At 53.5% G+C, this 17327-nt stretch overlaps 1 protein-coding gene across 3 annotated transcripts; it reads left to right on the top strand.

The window, feature by feature from the left end:
- The first annotated feature begins 4279 nt into the window (after window positions 1-4279).
- DLK2 (delta like non-canonical Notch ligand 2) lies at window positions 4280-17194 on the top strand. Of its 3 annotated transcripts, none has more exons than XM_014874541.2 (6): window positions 4280-4297; window positions 9327-9428; window positions 10996-11059; window positions 13476-13606; window positions 14210-14354; window positions 14943-17194. In XM_014874541.2, the coding sequence occupies exons 2-6, from the start codon at window positions 9356-9358 to the stop codon at window positions 15718-15720; spliced, it is 1191 nt and encodes a 396-aa protein (XP_014730027.2). In that variant the 5' UTR covers window positions 4280-4297; window positions 9327-9355; the 3' UTR covers window positions 15721-17194. The 3 variants fall into 3 exon arrangements, with proteins under 3 accessions (XP_014730027.2, XP_088017523.1, XP_088017522.1); XM_088161397.1 differs by lacking the exon at window positions 4280-4297 and adding an exon at window positions 7078-7217; XM_088161396.1 differs by lacking the exon at window positions 4280-4297 and having other exon boundaries at window positions 7828-9428.
- The last annotated feature ends 133 nt before the right edge of the window (window positions 17195-17327 follow it).

Here is a 17327-nt window from a genome sequence, read left to right as displayed (position 1 = left end):
CCATTACAATTGCTGCCTGTGCAAATCTTCTATATATTTATAAATCTGTGTGTATAAAAATAGAATAAAATAAATATATATCAGTGACCCCTACTGGCCATTTCTAACTAGCCATGAAATTGTGCAACAACAGCAAGCTCTTGCCTCGGCTCTTGCCTCGGTGCAGTATTTTGAAGTGAGGCACAGAGCACAGAGCCTAGCAGTGGTGTATTTGTGCTCTTTGGACTCACTTTGTGCTGGCTGCATCACTCCTGGGGGCAGGCAGCTGAAATTGGGGTCTTCTGACCTCAAGTATTTGTTTGTGGCATCCCACTCATTTCTCTGCTCACCACCAGTTCCATGCCACAATCCCAGCTCTTGCACTGAGCCCTGTACAGGTGCCTCCAACTCTTATCTGCACAGTTGCAGGTCTCTACAAGGGACCAGGTATTGGGTTGTGACCTTATACAGGGTATTTTTTCCAGAAAAATTCAGTTCCCAACTGGGACCCACATCATAGATACCACTGCTCCTCGAGGTCAGCTCCCTACAGAAGGAACTGCCCCAGCACTGCACAGTTTCTCCTCCTGGCAGCCTCACCTTAACCCCACCAAAGCTCACTGTAAGTTCTTCACCTCACTGGGTGCTAAATCCAGCATGAGTGCTGCTGGGCAGCAGAGACTGAAAGGACCTCCTGGTCCAGTGATTTACCTTGGTGAAGAAGTGGAAAGAATGTGCCTGACAGGCAGGATGGCTGCTCCAATGCAAGGCAAAACCCCATAGGAAGCAAAGGCTGGAGTCACTGTGTCAGCCTCGAACCAAGACTCAAGGAGCTCTGCCTCCCTTCCCCTTCGTCAAAACTTGTTTAGCTCGTCATGCTAATAAAGTGTTTGAAATGAATTGAGCTAAAAGTATGTGGAGAGGAATGGGGAGGACGTCTCACTGGAGCATATGGGGAGGTGGCAGAGGGTTAGGTGTAACACCATCTCTCCTTGCTGTGTGCAGGCAGACAGGGCTTCATCTGGGTTTGGGCATAGTGCTTGCTGCGTGCAAGGGGAGAACACCACACCCTGGGGTGCAGGGGTTGGCACTTCACCACGGTACACACATGGGGAGGGAGTAGCTGATCCCCCAAGCGCTCTGAGGCAGAGCAGGGACTCATGGACTCTGTCATGTAGACACACATGGCTGTGTGTTGTCTCTCAAGGAGCCCTTCTGCGTGCCTAGCATGTGCCTCCAACGCACAGAGACTTTTTTTTCATGAAATCCGCAGCACTGCTCTCCCCGTGGAGCTCTTGTTGTTTATAGGGACGGGTCCAGGCAGGCCAGGGAGGAATTACCTTTCCCTAGGACACGCTTGGTGCTTGGCTGAGCACACCACTTCTCTGCTTCACGGGAGCTGCTGAAGGCCAAGGAGACAGTCAGTCTACAATTAGCCTCCCTCCCAATACTCGTCCACATCCCCTGGGGCTGCTAATTATGGACTTCTCTGCAGCCAGGGTTCAAGTCTTTCTAAGCACAGGCCATAGTTTCATGAAATGACCTTGACATTCTCTGCAACAGGCTCTCCTGCCAGGTTTCACTGCAAACACCAAGATGTGCCATCCTCTGTAAACACCCAGGAGCAAGCTCAGAGGCAATCAGAGAAAGCACAAAATATTTGCTTCAAGACTCTCCCATTAAATGCTTATGTGCTCCTGGTGAGATTGAGAGGTTTCATTGCTAGAGCTGCCAGCCGGAAAGGCAAAGGGAGACCACGTAGCTGGAGATGGGTTTGCGGCACCCACGGGTGTGTGCCAGCGAAGGGAGAGCCTGGCAGACATCTTCTTCCCTCTCCAGTCCTTCCAGACCTCCTCCCAGCAGCAGGAGGCAGGTGGGGGGGAATGGATACACCCCCTGAATTGGTGCCCTTGGGAGAACCCTGACATTAGCTGTTGTGCATGCACACAGAGGGAAGCCAGAAATCACAGGGCAAAACAAGATCCTACACCTTCTCATCAACTCGTAAAGGTTTTTTGAAGGGGGTTTACACAGCCTTTTGAGCTTTGGGGACACAGATAAAACCTTTTTTCTCTATCTGCCCTCCATATATATACCTACCTCAATCTCTTTTCCCCCCTCTTCAAGTCTAGGTCTTTTTCCTCCACTATTTAGACTTTCTTTTTTAATTCTTTTTCCCCTGGTACCTTTGTCTTGTCTTGGATTGAAGTACTGAGGGTGGATTTGAGGAATCTGTATCTCAAAATAACGTGTGACTTAAGCTTACTTTTGCTGCTCCTCACAGTAGGTTTGAAGGCTGTCAGGTACTGAACTCAGATCCATCACAATGACACATGCATTCTCCCACACTCAGAGGATCTGTTTTAGTGGAGCAGTCCAGCAGGCAGTCAGATTGTAGCTAGTCCCAACAGAGCAGCTGCCTGGAGGCCAGTGGAGAGTGCAGACCACCTCTCAGGAAGTAGCAGCCCTGGTGATGAGGAACTCCCTGCATCTGGCTCCGAGAGCAGGAGAAGCAAGCTGATGATCAGAAGTTTGGACAGAGGCTGACACTTGGCTTTGGACAGCCAGGGATCACTTCTCCAGGACATCTCACAGGCACCACCAGGGCATCCACACAGTTCCCACTTTTGCCTTGCTAATAGTAAATGTGTGCAGTGGGTATGCACGGATGGTGCCTACCCGTGCCAGCATCCTTTGTCTCCCAGGGCTGGGGCTCCATGGTTCAGGGAAAGGTACAAACATTACCCTGCACAAAATTACTGCAGAATCTGCCCTTGTGGAAAGCTGCTCCTTATACCATCGCCTAGAACTCATCTTCAGTGCCCTGGAGCAAGAGAGTTTATAGCTCTTTGGAGTTCATTCCTATTTATTCTCATTGTCTATGTAAATGTCTAGTCAGGTTCTTTTAAACTAGTGCCTTTTCTTGTTACCCAGTGGCAATGAGTTCACTGGATCATCAGTGTTTAGGATGAAAGTAATCCTCCCTGTCATTCATTTGGATTGCACTTTTTTTTCATTTTGCCTTATATCCTGGCAGGTCACAAAAGAAGCAAATAAAAGAAGCTCATGCCAAGTCTAGGCAATGTTCCCACATACTCTGGGGTCACAAGGACTGGGACAGTGGACTTGGGCAGCATTCCTGGAGGCTTTGGGAAATACAAACAAAATACATCTTGGGTTAGCCCAGGATGGCTCCTCTTAGTGCAGTATTGCAACATAGGAAAGTGAATCCAAGGGCAGATCCCATTCCCTGAGGCAAAGGGAAATGCAAATCCCCCTGCAAAGCCACCGGGCATGGGGAATTGGGTACTTCCCAGTGGCATTTCTGGCAGTCTCACCCAGAGACCTAGGAAAATTTGAAGCGTTTTTGGAGGCTTAGCTGCACTTTTGCCACCAGAGAGTAAAACTTGGGGCAGGGTAACACCAGATAGACTCACCAAGAGCACAGCTTGCCCTTTTCTCCATCATTCCCCAGATATGCCATCAGTTCTGCTATTGAGTGCATGCATTGCTGTCTGCCAGCCTGGCTATGCTCCACAGTGTGGCAGAGCATTGAGATGGTGCAAATTGCGAGAAAAGAGCTTGGAGGTTTTCTACCTTCAACTTCCACCCCCTCCCTGCTTCTCTTCTGCCTGCCCCCTCCACTTCCCCGCTGAAGGCACAAACACCTACTGCCCATGGAAGCTATTTCTAAGCAATCCCGGGCATCTGGGGAATGAGGCTCTGAACAAATATCGGAGCGTGTGTGTGCAGAGAGTGCACACACATGCACACACACACACACACACATGCACAGCCACGGTGCTGCTGCAAAGTCAAATATAGATCTTGTGGAAGGGGAACAATGGCTGGGGTTGGGTTACATGGCTGTAGGGCCAGCGAGCTGCTGTTTGTTGTGGGCTAGGGTGGAATTGGAAAAGCAAGGGGGGTGGGATGGGGGAGAACATTTGTTTTAACCTAGAGACCCCGGGCTGGTGCTGTGCGTAAGGCGGAGAGGGTGACCCAGAGCAAGAGCTGAAGAGGATAATCATTTGAATTGGCAGCTCAGAGGTGTTTGCAGTCTTTCTCCAGCTTCTTTGTGCTGCTTTTCTCTGCCTTTCTTGAGGAATTAGAGTGAGCAGGAGGGAGTGAATTTCTCTGGGCTTCTTCACAGGGAAGAATTTCTGCTCCGGAGAAGGCTTCTTCGTGAAGGAGAAGAGGCAGCATTATCTGTTTTCTCAGCCCAGCATCTGCTTCTTGTCCCTGATGTCTGGCTGCCTCCAAGGTGCAGGTTCCAGACTCCGGAAGAAAGGGAAGCAGCTTCAGCTGGTTTTGACAGGTAATTCCTCCCTCTGTCTGTGAGTGGTGACAGTGTGTTGGGATGATGGCAGGGGAGGGAGTCTTCATCTGGCATGATTTGGAGGGAAAACCATCACAAGAGGTTACTCCAGTTCCCACTCCAGTTCCCTGCTTTGTGGGATTTCCTTCACTGGAGGAAAAAGCCACGGAGGAACTCTTATGGCTAGGAAAAAATCGTTCCTAATTCTGACCCAGCAGCTGTTCCATCTGAGACGCCTCTAGGGATGGCATGGCAGGGATCAGAGCCTAGTAGAGCAGGGTCTAAGCCAAGCACAGGAATCCCCTCAACACCCATTTCTTGAGTCTGCAAATAGAGCTGCTCTGATTAAATAATAGTGGGCAGTCCACAGACTGACACAACAAGCCTGAGACACAGGATTGTGCCTGGGGATGGGATGGGAGCCCTTCAGTGTGGAGGAAGGAGTGCACCCAAGATCCGCATTGCATGGATCCCTTCTCCCTCCTCTGTATTCCCCTTTTACTCCCATCCATCCCTGCCTGCTTCTCTCTGTGATACATGCAAAGCCAAACCTCAAACCACAAAACGCATTTCCTCATATATCCCACCTTCTGAAATCCCCCCCTGGATTTTGTTCTTCATTCCCCCTCCTTGGAGCTCAGATGTTCAGCAACCAACTTTACCTCCTAAGCCTGGACAGCCCTCACTTGGTGGCACAGCTCTGACCTCCAAGAGAGGCAGCACAGGGAGAGCCACGTGTCCCATTCTGCTGTCTGTGACCTAACCCCATCTCCCTCTCTCACAGCACTCATGCTGTGAGATGCAGATAGATATCAGCTATGTTGGGGTCCCTCTGCAGGCCCCCTCCTATCTGCCCATTCAAATGCACACACAGCACCCAGAGGGTTTTCTTAGGCACATTTAACCAAGTGAGGTTTAAGAGCATGGCTGTGCAATGACGTTGCAGTGCAGTGCAGTCAGGACCAGGGCAGATCCCAGCAGAGGAATGTGGGAGCAGAGGAGGATGCAGCAGGAGGTGGTGTTCTATCTGACACAGTTACTGAAGGTGGTAGGATTTCAAGGAGGAAGCGAGGGTGAGGCTGAGCAGCCTACACTCAGTGTTGGAGGTGTAGCCAGTAAACCCTTGGCCTCCAACCACGACTGGCAAAGAGTGCAAGGCAGGGTGTTGTGGGTGTCAGAGCAGAAACGTGGATCATTCCAGGTCCTAGAGCTGTAGTGATGGAAGGAGGGGCTATCTGATTTTAAACCAAGTACCAGAAGCTGTGCTTCGCCCTCAGCCTTCCCCTTCTTGCCGTAAGCTCCAGATAGGGTAGGAGTCAGGACTCAAAAGCAGGCTGAGCTGGCTGTGAGGGATCAGGGGATGAGAATGGATATAGAATCACAGGAAGCATCTCAGGATAGAGCTGTGTCACACTTGTCTCATAAATATCCAAAGAGCTGATGGAGCAACCTAAGCAGGAGGTTTGTACTTCTCTATCCCTCTGTCTGTGGGGTGATAGAGACAGGAGGAGGGCAAGGAAAGGAACAGTGCTCCTGGCTGACAGCAGAGCGGGAAGGAGGCAGGAAGGAGACAGCTCCTGCAGAGGTCGGCAGGGTGGTAGGCCCCCATTTTGTCACTCAGTCATGTTGTGTTGTCCAGCCATGCCAATGATGAGCAGGCAGGGGTCCCTGCTCGGAGCTGGCAGAGACCTTGGCTTGGATGGGTTGCTGCCTGGGCTGTTACTGGGTCCTGGCCCTGCAGAGCTACCCATGGCTGCCATAGAGTGCTGACAGGACTGGGAGGAACTGCAGAGGGCTGGGGGCACTGGAGAGGGTAGTGGGGATAAGTTGAGCTTTGTCTAAGGAGATGAGATGGAGTGTGAAAGCATCCATTAAGTGCCTGTAGGACATGATTCTTCTTCCTTCCTGATGAAAAACAGTAAAGCTTGTGGGATGCAAGGGTAGAAAAGAGCTGGCTGATATGAATTTGTAATCTAATTAAGGATTGCTAGGACCTTTGAAGGTGATGGATAAGATCTTGTCAAGTTGCAGAAAGGCCATACAAGGTGAGGAGGAGAGTGGGCAGCTGTTTCTTCTGAAGATGTGACAGCCCAGACTCTCTCCCACAGTTGCCTTATTGCTCCTTATTGTCCACTGAAGTAGTGATGTCCACATCTCGTGAGTGACAGCAAGAGAGACGCTGGGGACCACAGCTTCTCTGGATGGCTTCTTTTTCTGTGGGGTGACTACTACAAGTTGAACCTTTATTTTAAGAATGGGGCTTCTTAACCCTACAGTTTGCCCGTGGAGGTGACATCAGGGAGGGGATGCAGGAGGTGTTTTTGCTTATTAGTACTATTTCAGATAATCTGAGCAAAAAGAAGCCTCGGATCATGGCGCACCTATTTCTGAGAGGGGCTCGGTGCCCGGCGGGACCGCGCCCCTGCCCCAGCGAGGGGGCGAGCGCTGCATCTCCCCGAGCCCCGGGCGGGGGTACCCCGGCAAGGCCGCGCCCCTGCGGGGGATCGCCGGCCCGGGACAGCTCTCCGTGCTCCGCGCTCGGGGCCGGTGAGCCCTCGCAGCCGCAGCTTCCCCGGGCCGCGCCGGGGTCTCCCCGCCCCCGGCGGCGGGAGCAGGGCAGGGGTGAGCGGGCAGGGCGGGCCGGGTCGGGGGCTGCCTGCGGTTTGGGGCGGCGGGAGGCGGGATGTCCCGGGGAGGGAGCGGGGATGTGCAGGCACACGCAGCCGCTGGCAGGCGGCCGGGGCTGCACGGCGGCGGCGGCGGCGGGCGGAGCGGCGCGGCACACGCGGCGGCGGCGGCGGCGGCAGCGGCAGCTCCCTCCGCAGCCCGCGCCTCGCCAGCCCCGCCGCCGCCGCTCCGGGCATGGCCGCCCCCCGCCGCCGCGCCCCGCGATAGCCCCACCAGCCGCCGCGACGCCGAGGTGAGCAGGGCCCGGGGACAGCGCCGCGGGGACCCGCAGCCCCCAGCCCCGCCGGTCCCCCTTTCCCCGCCGCCGCCCCGGCACCGGCGGGGCTCCGCGGAGGGTGCCCCCGGGCACGGCCGCAGGGTGGGGTGGGGAAGCCGAGCACCCCCGCGGCCGTGGCCCTCCGGGGGGCACTGGGGCGTGGGGTGGTCCTAAAGCCCTGGGGGAGGGGGCGGGGGACAGGCGCGGCGAGCCGCAGCGGCGCGGCATCCCCCGGGTTCCCAGCCCTGCCCCCGGACCGCAGCCCGGAGGGGTCCCGGTAGCCTTCAGACTGCCTGATACCCCCCTCCTGGGGATGTCCCCGGTAGTCCCCAAGCGCACAGCGGTCCCTTATACCCTCGAGAGGGAGGTTAATAGACTCGGGGCGACCTCGCAGCACCTGGAGGTCTGGTAGCCCCCAGCCCGGCCAGGCAGAGGTGGACGAGTGGGACGGAGTGTCCTTGTGACCCAAAGCCAGGCCTGCCCAGGTGGGAGCTGCTCACACCTCTCCTGGCACCACCTGCCGCCCAGGATGCCAGGGTCCGGGGCGACCCCGGGGCTCTGCCGGGACCAGCACTCGTGGGGCAGCTACATCTGGATGTCTGAGAGGCTGCGCCTCGAGTGGGGAGCTCTGGGGGGAAAACAGCCTTTGGCATGGCATGCGATGGGAGCTTATGCTTTTCACAGCGCTGAAGGAATATGATACTCACTCTTCAGCCTTAAATTATTTTATAAGTTTCATAGCAATTGCTTCGCCCTCCCCTGAAATGCAGCAGCTGTTTGCCACTGCCCAGTGTTTAGGGGCAGGAGGCAAAGGAGGGTCCTGCAAGCATGGTGTCAGAGGAACTGTGGGGAAGAAGAATGCAGCAATCCATGGTGGGATTTGGCTGGGGCAGTGACAGTAACATCGTGTAGCCCCCTCCGAAAATGCTGTATCCTTCGTTGGTTGTGGTTTGTTTGCTGGAGAGATGCTTCAAGCAACATCATTATTTTTATGGGCTATTTTGTCTGATCCAGGCAGGTGAAGCTCTTAGCAGGGACCCCAAAACCTCTTCCTGCAATGTATGTGTACATGTAGGTGGGTAGGAGGACTTACGTCTCCATCTTAGGAGTCTCTCACACAACTATGGACCAAACATAACCTTCCAGAGCTAAAGAGTCAAGCTGAAAGTGGAATGGCCCCTGTTCATCACACCCACGCAGCTGGATAGAGTCTGCTCCATACCTCCACCATTCTCCTAACAGAACTGTTTAACCCCTCCCATCTCATTACAGTAATATATTTATGATATCACCCTCGAATTTCCTGCCCTTAACAACCCCAGAAGGCTGGGAGGGAACGAAGCATTTTTGGAAAGTATTTAATGCTACTTCAAGAGGGCAGGAGGCGGTCGGAAAATAGATGGGTGCACGAACCTTGGGCTGACGGGGCTCTCTGCAGGACAGCTGAGGAAAAGGACCGCACCTAGTGAGAGGTGTGCGTTCACATTTCCTGCCCGGGGCTGCAGCCCAGCTCTAGCGCCTGTTGCTGCACTCTCCTGCTTGGACAGTGAAAGAGGGCTGCTGTTTACTGCCTGCTTCTCTGTTAGATCTGCTGGACTCCCTGCTCTCCTGCAAAGTTTGAAAAGCAGCCTGGGCACTGTGCAGAACACTCAGCCCATCTATTCATTCAAATGTGCACAGGAGGACCTTATTTAACACAGAGCTGAAGCCTCCCAGATCTAGGGAGGGAAGATGAAGGTCCCCACAGCTGGGTTGGTATTTCTGGAGGTTTCTGATCTCTTGACAGCAGCTACCAGGGGTGGGTGCTCGAAGATGTGGTTTAACAGCCTGAGCTACTACACAGGATTGAGTATGCACACTAGGTTCTCCTGTACATACGTTTTCAAAAGCTTTTTAATTCTTAGTGCCCTAACCTGAGTTAGAAGAAGGAGCCTGGATGGACAGAGGGGAGTGTGCTGACGAGTCTGTTTAAAACTGGATGTTTCAATTCATAACTCCCAGGCAGTAGAGAGGAAGGGATGTGTGAAATGAACCTGTGGTGTCAGCCAAGGGATTTTGCTGAACTTGCTCTGTTTCTCTCTGTAGGTGTTCATCTCGGTGGGGCGACACTGACCATGCTCAGGAGCTTCTGTCTCCAGCTCATGTCCTTGATTTGGATCCTCTTGGCCCATCACCAGCTTGTGCAAGGTTAGTCTCTGTAGACATGGGTCCTTCTCTTTCATATCCATCTTTCCAAACCTGTCCTTGGCATTGCTGAATGCAATGCTGAATGCTTAATGTCCTCAGTTTTCCATGCAAAATAGAGATGGTGTGACCTGGAAAAGCAGAAGATGCTGCCCAGTCACTAATCACCTGGAATGTGACACTGGAGGCACCTTAGAAACTCTTGGACACATGGGTGGCAGTGCGTGAGCAGACTGGCAGAGACATCCCTGCTGCTCCGTCTTTCTCAGAGTGAATGGGTTCCCAAACCAATGAGCTTGTTCAGGGGGAAGAAGGTCCCAAAAGTGAACAGCTAACCCCGGATCTAGTGAGACAAAATCCTTTCCCAAAGATTAGTTTGCTCTATCTCTGCTCCAGATAAGCAATGAATTCCCAAAGCCATGTGCTAGGAGAGATAATTATGAATAGGAAAGGTGGTGATACCCAGGCTTGGGGCTGAGCAGTCTCAGGATGCTGCTTCAGCTCCATAGTTACTTGTTTTAGGAGGCTCTTACCCTGTGCAGTGGGACATGCTGCCTCACTGCAGTAAAATTGCATGCACAGGGCATTTCTTCCCCTGCTTGTTTTCCCAGGCAGCACAAAATGCTGTTGGGAAAGCCTGAGTGCATCTCTAGGCATGGGGGCTTTAATCTGTTTTGGTCCAGGATGGAGGGGCTCAGGTAAGGACATTCACCTCCTGGGCCTGGCCTGGGATTGCACAAGACTTCTGGAGAAAGCCCCTGCTTCTTGACATTTGCTCTAGTTCTACTGCTCGTGGAGCCAGAGTGAACCAGCTCCCCTGTGCAGCCAAGATGCAAGCAAGTGATGGGGAAGAGGGAAAGGTGGAGATGAAAGGGAACACCTGGCACCAAGGAGAGGATGAAAAGTGGCACAGCGAGGCCACGGCTCAGTTACATCTTCTGTAGCTTTTAAATAAATAAACAGAACTGGATACCTGGCCCCATGTGATGCCAAATCCTGCTTCCCTGTGCTAGAAGGAGAGTGCTGGCAACTGTGTCCTGGAAGAGGGCAGGAGCCCCTGTCAGACCGTTCTGTGCCAATAGCTGTCCCTGGGGACAGTGACATCCTGGGAGGTAAAGAAGAACCGTTCTTTCCATTTCTATCCTTTGTGCCCCTTGCAGTTCTTGGCCCTGAGCTTTCCCACCATACTTGCTGCAAGGCTCTGGGACCAAGTCCCAGGTGGGTCAGTCCCTATTACACAGGTTGTCTTAATGCATGGGCAACTCCAGCTCTTGCCCAGAAGGGCCCAAAATCTAAGGGAGGCAGCAGAGAAAAGGTAGGGAAGATGACCAGAGACTGGGTAATTTTGAAGCAGAGCCTCATTTCTCAATAAAGACAGTGTTACTGCTGGTTGGGTTATCGTGAAATCCTCATTTCTTGTGCGGCATCCAGCAGTGAAAGGAAGGTCCCCCACCTTACAGTTCTGGGGATGGGTAAGCTGAGCACTTAAAGAAACACCAGGACCATGGGCAGATACGGAATCATCTATAGTCTCTGCTTAATCCAAGTCTACATATCTCCTTTCTTGTAGGGGATGACTGCAGTGAGCGCTGCAATCTTGCCCATGGCTGCTGTGACCAGGATGGGAAGTGCAGGTATGGCTTGTCTTTGGCTCTCTGCTGCTCCTGACTGTAACTGCTCTCTCTGTCTTGACACTATGTCCCTGGTGCCTACACCACTGCCCAGAGCTGAAGCACCTCCTCCTCCACTCACCCACACCTGAAATCGATGACTCTGCTCTCTTCTTACCCGACACCTTCTGGAGTGAGAGATTTTGATACCTCAGCCTCTTGCTGGTCCACTCTAGCCTTTGCTCCTGTGCTTCCAGGGTGCCCACCTTCACACACGGACCAGTGTTATTCTGCTGGGCCCTTTTTGTCTAGAGGGAAGCCTAGGACAGCCTGGCCATGCCTGGGTGATGGGAAGCAGCCTTCAGGCTCAGATATGATGAGGGAAAGTCATCAGGCAGCAGGGCAGGCATGAGGGTTGGCCAGCTTGCTTGGCCTCCTCGCTGATTGAGGTGGAGGTGCTCTCCCTGAGGCATGTAAGAGAAGAGCTTCCAGCCATGCATATAACTGAGGGCTTCAGGGGTCCTCTCTCAGAAGCCTGAGCTGTGGTGGGGATCTCTGGATGTTTTCATAAAGGGTTTACCAGCAAGCTGTGAGCTACAGCAGCAGAAGTGTGTATATGGTACTTGGCATCCCAGCTCCAGCTGGTGCCCAGATCCCGCAGGGTCAAAGCTCAGAGCTGACCCTGCCCTTCAGCCTGGGAAGCACCCATGACACTGCTCTGGGCTGCCACAGACTCACTGCCTGTTGTCCCACTGTAGGACCATCTGGAGCCCCCATTCTGTAAGGCAGCACCAGGAGGCAAAGGCTGGCTTTGGGCTGGCTGGGACACCTGTGGCTGCAAGGGGACAGACTGCCCAATGCCACCCCGTTCTTCTTGCCAGGGCATGGTCAGTTCCCTTTCATCAGACAGCCTCCAGTGTCACACCACACTTGGGCCACTTTTTCTTGCTGACTGCCACATCAGGGAGTGTTCAGCTCTGTTTTGGCTGGGCCCCTGTTTGCAGCTGCATAGACTCCTCCCTGGGCCCTTTCAGCAGCTGTGGCTGGTTGGGGGAGCAAGGCCACACATCACCACGTGGCAGGTGTCCCAACTGCAGGTCTTTCCACACGTGAGTTGCTGCTGCTATTTTCAGGCCTCCAAAGCATTTGCTGAACCTTGTGGCTTGGCAGTACCTCAAAATCACCTCAAACTCATGGAGACTTGGCTGCTTACCTGGCCCTCTCCCTGGCAATTTTTAGGTTGGCCAGCTCCCTTTTGGAGAAGTGGAAGAGTTGATGGTACCTGCTCCTTGCAGGTACTGGGGGGGTCGGGGTGTCCACATCCCTCTGCTCAGGGCTGTCCAGGTATGAATATATTTCCCCAGACTATACCAGGCACATGGTATCACCTCCAATCCCATTGCAAAGCCTCTAATACATACATACATACATACATACATACATACATACATACATATATATATATATTTAAACATTTTCCTCACTCCTCATCTCTTTGGAACAATATGCAGTGACAACAGCCAGCCCAGGTTTGAAAGTACAACTGTAAACCAGCGCAAAAAAACTGCAGTCACCATACATTGTGTTGAAATGAGCCCCAGCCATGAAAATGAACCCACTTCCTTACTCGAGAAACTGTGTTGTTTTTCTTAGATTTCATTTTGTGCTGGTTTGAGCGTAGCTTTTGTTGTGGCTTGGTGTCACCTCCTCTGAACTCTCATCTTGTTATCACTTGATTTCCACCTTGAAGCTGGCAGGTCTGAGGGGTGCCTTCCACTGGAGCAATGCAGCTTGGCTTTACTTAGCCATTGCCACTGCCCTGCTCTTCTGGGGCCAGAAGAGCTCGTTGTATGCTATAGGTTTTCCCATTGAGTTGTCCTTGTGAGCTGGCCGATAAGTCTATTCTGTGCACCAGCCACAGCAAGCAAGGTTTCACAGCTGGATGACCATGCACTCCAGACAAAAATTGACAGACATTATAATGCAGAGAGGAGCAGTGGAACACGTGGACCTCAGCAGCCTCTTGTCCCTTTCCCTCAGGAAGCTCAGGGTTAGGGGTGGGCTTTTCTCTGCCTTTCAGAGTGGCTGCCTGCTGTGGGAAGCACAGGAATTGCTGAGCTGATGCAGTGGTGTATACAGAGCAGTTAGCTGGAGGAGAGCAGAGGGATGTGGGCAGTGAAAGGAAGCTGCTGAGCTCTGCTGCTGGCCACTCACGCTCTCTGGCTGCAGATGGTGTCTGCTCCTGCTCTGTCTGCTTGCTTCGTTGGACAGATGAGATGTCAGTACTTACCTCTGGAGGAGGGAGCTAGGAGGTCCATGGGGCCTTTGGGAGGGTTTCTGAGCACTGCTGTGTCTGTGGGAGCGCTGCACAGCACTCAGCCAGCTTTTCTGCAGCTCCTGCTGGGGTTTGATGATGCTGCTATGCCCTGTGCTCCTGCAGGTGCGATCCAGGCTGGGAGGGGGAGTACTGCGAGGAGTGCGTGCGTATGCCAGGCTGTCTGCACGGGACGTGCCACCAACCTTGGCAGTGCATCTGTCACACCGGCTGGGCTGGCAAGTTCTGTGACAAAGGTGAGTCGTGGGCTTGACATCCCCGCCTTTGGTGCTGAGGGCAGAAGCCCGGCACACCGCCATGGATATGTCAGCCAGCATAGCCAGAAACCACCTGGGTGATGCCATTTTGGCTGCCTGGGAGATGGGATGTTGCCTGGCTGCCACAGCTGGGACCATTCCCTTCCTGCAAAAGAGGTCAGAATGCTGACACTTGTTCCCTGGCTGTATGGCAAGAGCTGGTGTGGCACTGGCCAGCCTCAGAAAATGGAGCAGATGAACTCATTGCATTTCCCATGCTGCGTCAGGACTCCAAGCAGCATCCCCTGCTTTCCCCAAGGCTTCCTGCCTTCAGCAGGTGGCTGGGGGACTCCCCTTCTCCAGCCCCAGAGACTCGTCCGTACCAGGGGTTTCCGTTGGTCAGACAGCTGGCATACACTGCATCTTCACAACCACACAGGCAGGCACTGCACTTCTGTTGCTGCAGGTGCCGATCGGAGGGGAGAAGTGAGAAGCTCCTGCCATTTCTCCATCCCCAGGGGGTTTGGTGGGATGTGTTTGCACTGAGTTGTCCACATCAACTCTCTTTTCTCTCTAATTCACACTGTTTTTTTTCTCCCTCAGATATACACATCTGCGAACACCAGTCCCCCTGCCAGAACGGGGCACAGTGCATCTACGATCGAGATGGGGAGTATTCCTGCTTGTGTCCAGAGGGTTTCCACGGGAAGGACTGTGAGATGAAGACAGGGCCATGTGAGAAGGCAGGGTGAGACACTGCAGTGAGATTACACACAGCATTAACTTTGGGTCACACAACTGCCAAGTGGAGGCCCAGCTTGGCTCGTTTTCTGTTAATTTCCATACACTAATGGAGTTAAGCCAAAACCACCTTTGGCTTTGGTTTAGCAGCATGCAGTGCACAGTCCCACTAGGGCAAGGGCTTTGTTGCAATCTGAACAGATTTCTGTCCCTGCTGTAGGAGGACAGGAATCTGTTCATAATTCCTGGGACATCCTATCTGCCAGGCAGCCAAACTGCTGTAGGCGTGATGAGCTGACATCCATGATGCCTTTGGGGAGCATCAGGAGGGCATGTTTCCTCTTCAGATCGTTTGGCTGAAGACCTTCCCTGGTGGGTGGTGAGCCTGTGCACAGCCACAGCCTTTGAGGGGGTCCCGTGGCCTCTCACTCAAGGAGACACAAACTCCCACCCAGTCTTCTCCTAGAAATAGCTGCCCCCACGGAGAGAGCTGGACACACTGACCATGCAAGCAGCTCTGTATAATTATCTTCCTGGAGTGGGGGAAGCTGCTTGGTCTCCAGGGCCTTGATCTATCCTTGCTCTCTCCACACAGGTCTCCCTGCAAGAATGGTGGGCAATGTCAAGATGAAAATGGCTTTGCCAGTAACTTCACCTGCCGGTGTCTCGCTGGCTTTGTGGGGGCTCTCTGTGAGCACGATGTGGATGACTGCCTGATGCGCCCCTGTGCCAACGGGGCCACCTGCCACGACGGCGTCAACCGCTTCTCCTGCCAGTGCCAGGTGGGCTTTGAAGGGCGTTTCTGCACCATCAACGTCAATGACTGCGCCAGCCAGCCGTGCAAAAACGGGGCAAAGTGCTATGACCGCATCAATGACTATGACTGCTTGTGTCCTGACCGTTTCACTGGCAAAACCTGTGAGATCTCCGTCCCTGAGCCCACCTGGTCTCCCCCCTACCAGCCTGCAGACCATGAGAATGCTGGAGGTATGAAAAGCACCACTAGTGAGACGCCGGGGGTGACGCAGCTGGAGCCCATCAGGACTGTGGTGACGGGGCGGCGTGTGGCCAACCACAGTGAGAAAGAGCCGGGGGGAGGGTTGTTGAAAATCTCTGTGAAGGAGGTGGTGACCCAAAGGGACTCAGGGCTGAGTGAAGCCCAGCTGGTGACAGTGCTGGTGTTCGGGGTGCTGACAGCAGTGCTGGTCCTCATCACTGTCCTGCTAATGCTGAGGAACTGGCAGAGAGGCCGTCAAAGGTCGAACTGGTGCCAAAGCCCTTCTCAGGCTGCAAGAAAGCTCCAAGACCAGGAGTGTCAGGTGGGCATGCTCAACACCATCTTGATTGAGCCAAGGAAGACCACAGAGCTGTGAGCTGCGAGGACTCTGAACCAGGCCCTGGCAGGTCATCATGCTGGCAAACCCCTCGAACTGCACCCTGCGGAGCCACAGCGGCACCGACTGGGCAGCGGGGAAGGGCTCCCAGGGCAGCAAATACACCAACAAAAGCCTGGGTGTTGAGCATTGGTGTGACAGCCCTGCCTGGGTCTGAGCTGTCTCCTGGCTGGCGGGCTCAGCTGGCACCCACGGGCATTTGAAGGCAGGGCCGTGTTGGGCTAGCCCTGCAGGGGAGCAATGGTGTGCTGTTTGCAGCAGCCCCTGCCATGCAAACACTGGCATCATCTGACACCAGCACTCAGAAACAGGACAGGTAGTGCTGAGGAGGGCACAGCCCTCTTGCAAGCCCAAATACTGCCAGACCCTTTGTAACTCCTCTCTGTGACTACGGGAAGGGGATTTATCCTCATTTCTGCTGGTGTTGGGATGCTTCTTCTGGGGCCTTTGGGACAGTTGTGGCTGCATGGGTCTCGCAGTTTCTGCCTGTTTCTGGAGGCTGTCATTTCAGATGCCAAGTCCTTGGGGAGTGAGCAAACAGCCTTGCTCCCTGGCCTTGTGGTTCTGTGAGCCAGATCAAAGAGACTTCAAAAATCATTGCAGTCTCATACCCTTCTTCTGCCCTGGCTGATGCACTCTTCTCTTGCTGTCAGACTTGTGGTTACAAACATGTTTCATACTTCCCTCCTGATAATCCAGGGGTCTCTGACCCACTTACCAAGCCGTCCTTTCTGGTCTCACAAACGACCAAGATCGTTTGCCTCTGCGGAGTGAATTTCTGCCTCACTGTTTGCTCTCCTCTGGGGTCCTCTGGGCCTGAGCTGGTCCTTCTCATATGTCCTCATAGATGAAACTGGAGATGGCCAAGGCTATGCTGTGGCTGGTTCAGGAGCAATACAGGATCCAGGTCCTCCTTTCCTCTGCCATTCACTCTGAGGCAGGCAGCTGGCTCTAACCTCAAATCAGTCATTGCAGCGTTTCTCAATAGAACAAAGGCTAAATTCCCCACAGTGGATGTGAGGACAGGCTACTGAGCCTGTGATGAATATAGGAAGCAGACACAGAACTACCTTTTCCACCATTGCTAAAGAAAGCATGGCTAAGAGGCAGTAGATGGTCAGGTCACTTAGGCTGTGTATGAGGTCTGCTCCTGCCTGTGCTGGTCTAGTGTGCAGCAATCAGTGGCTCCCTCCCAGGACCAGGGATTTCTGTGCCTCCTCATGGGCATAGGCGGCTCAGCAGTGGGGCAAAATTCCCTACAACCCAAACCCCACTACTGGCTTGGAGGGTTGCAGAGCTGGGTTCGAGGTGATGTGAAGTAAGCCAAGCAGTGACTGCACAGGCAGGAGTGAGACCTGGGAGAGGGGACTGGAGCTTCACCAGAAAGATTATTTTTTTAATACATGGATGGATGATGTACCTTTATCAAATAAAACAACTACAATCCCAGAAACAGTGTATCAGAGAATCATAAAACAATTTAGGTTGCAAGGGACCTCTGAACACCAACCTCCTGCTCTCAGCAGATCCAAGTAGATCAGATTACTCAGCAACTTGCTGAGTATCTCCATCACTTCCTTCAAGAA

Source organism: Sturnus vulgaris, chromosome 3, assembly GCF_052056855.1.
Source record: "Sturnus vulgaris isolate bStuVul1 chromosome 3, bStuVul1.hap1, whole genome shotgun sequence".
NCBI lineage: Eukaryota > Metazoa > Chordata > Aves > Passeriformes > Sturnidae > Sturnus > Sturnus vulgaris.
The sequence above is the reverse complement of the archived record's forward strand: the minus strand, read 5'-3'. Positions and strand labels throughout refer to the sequence as shown.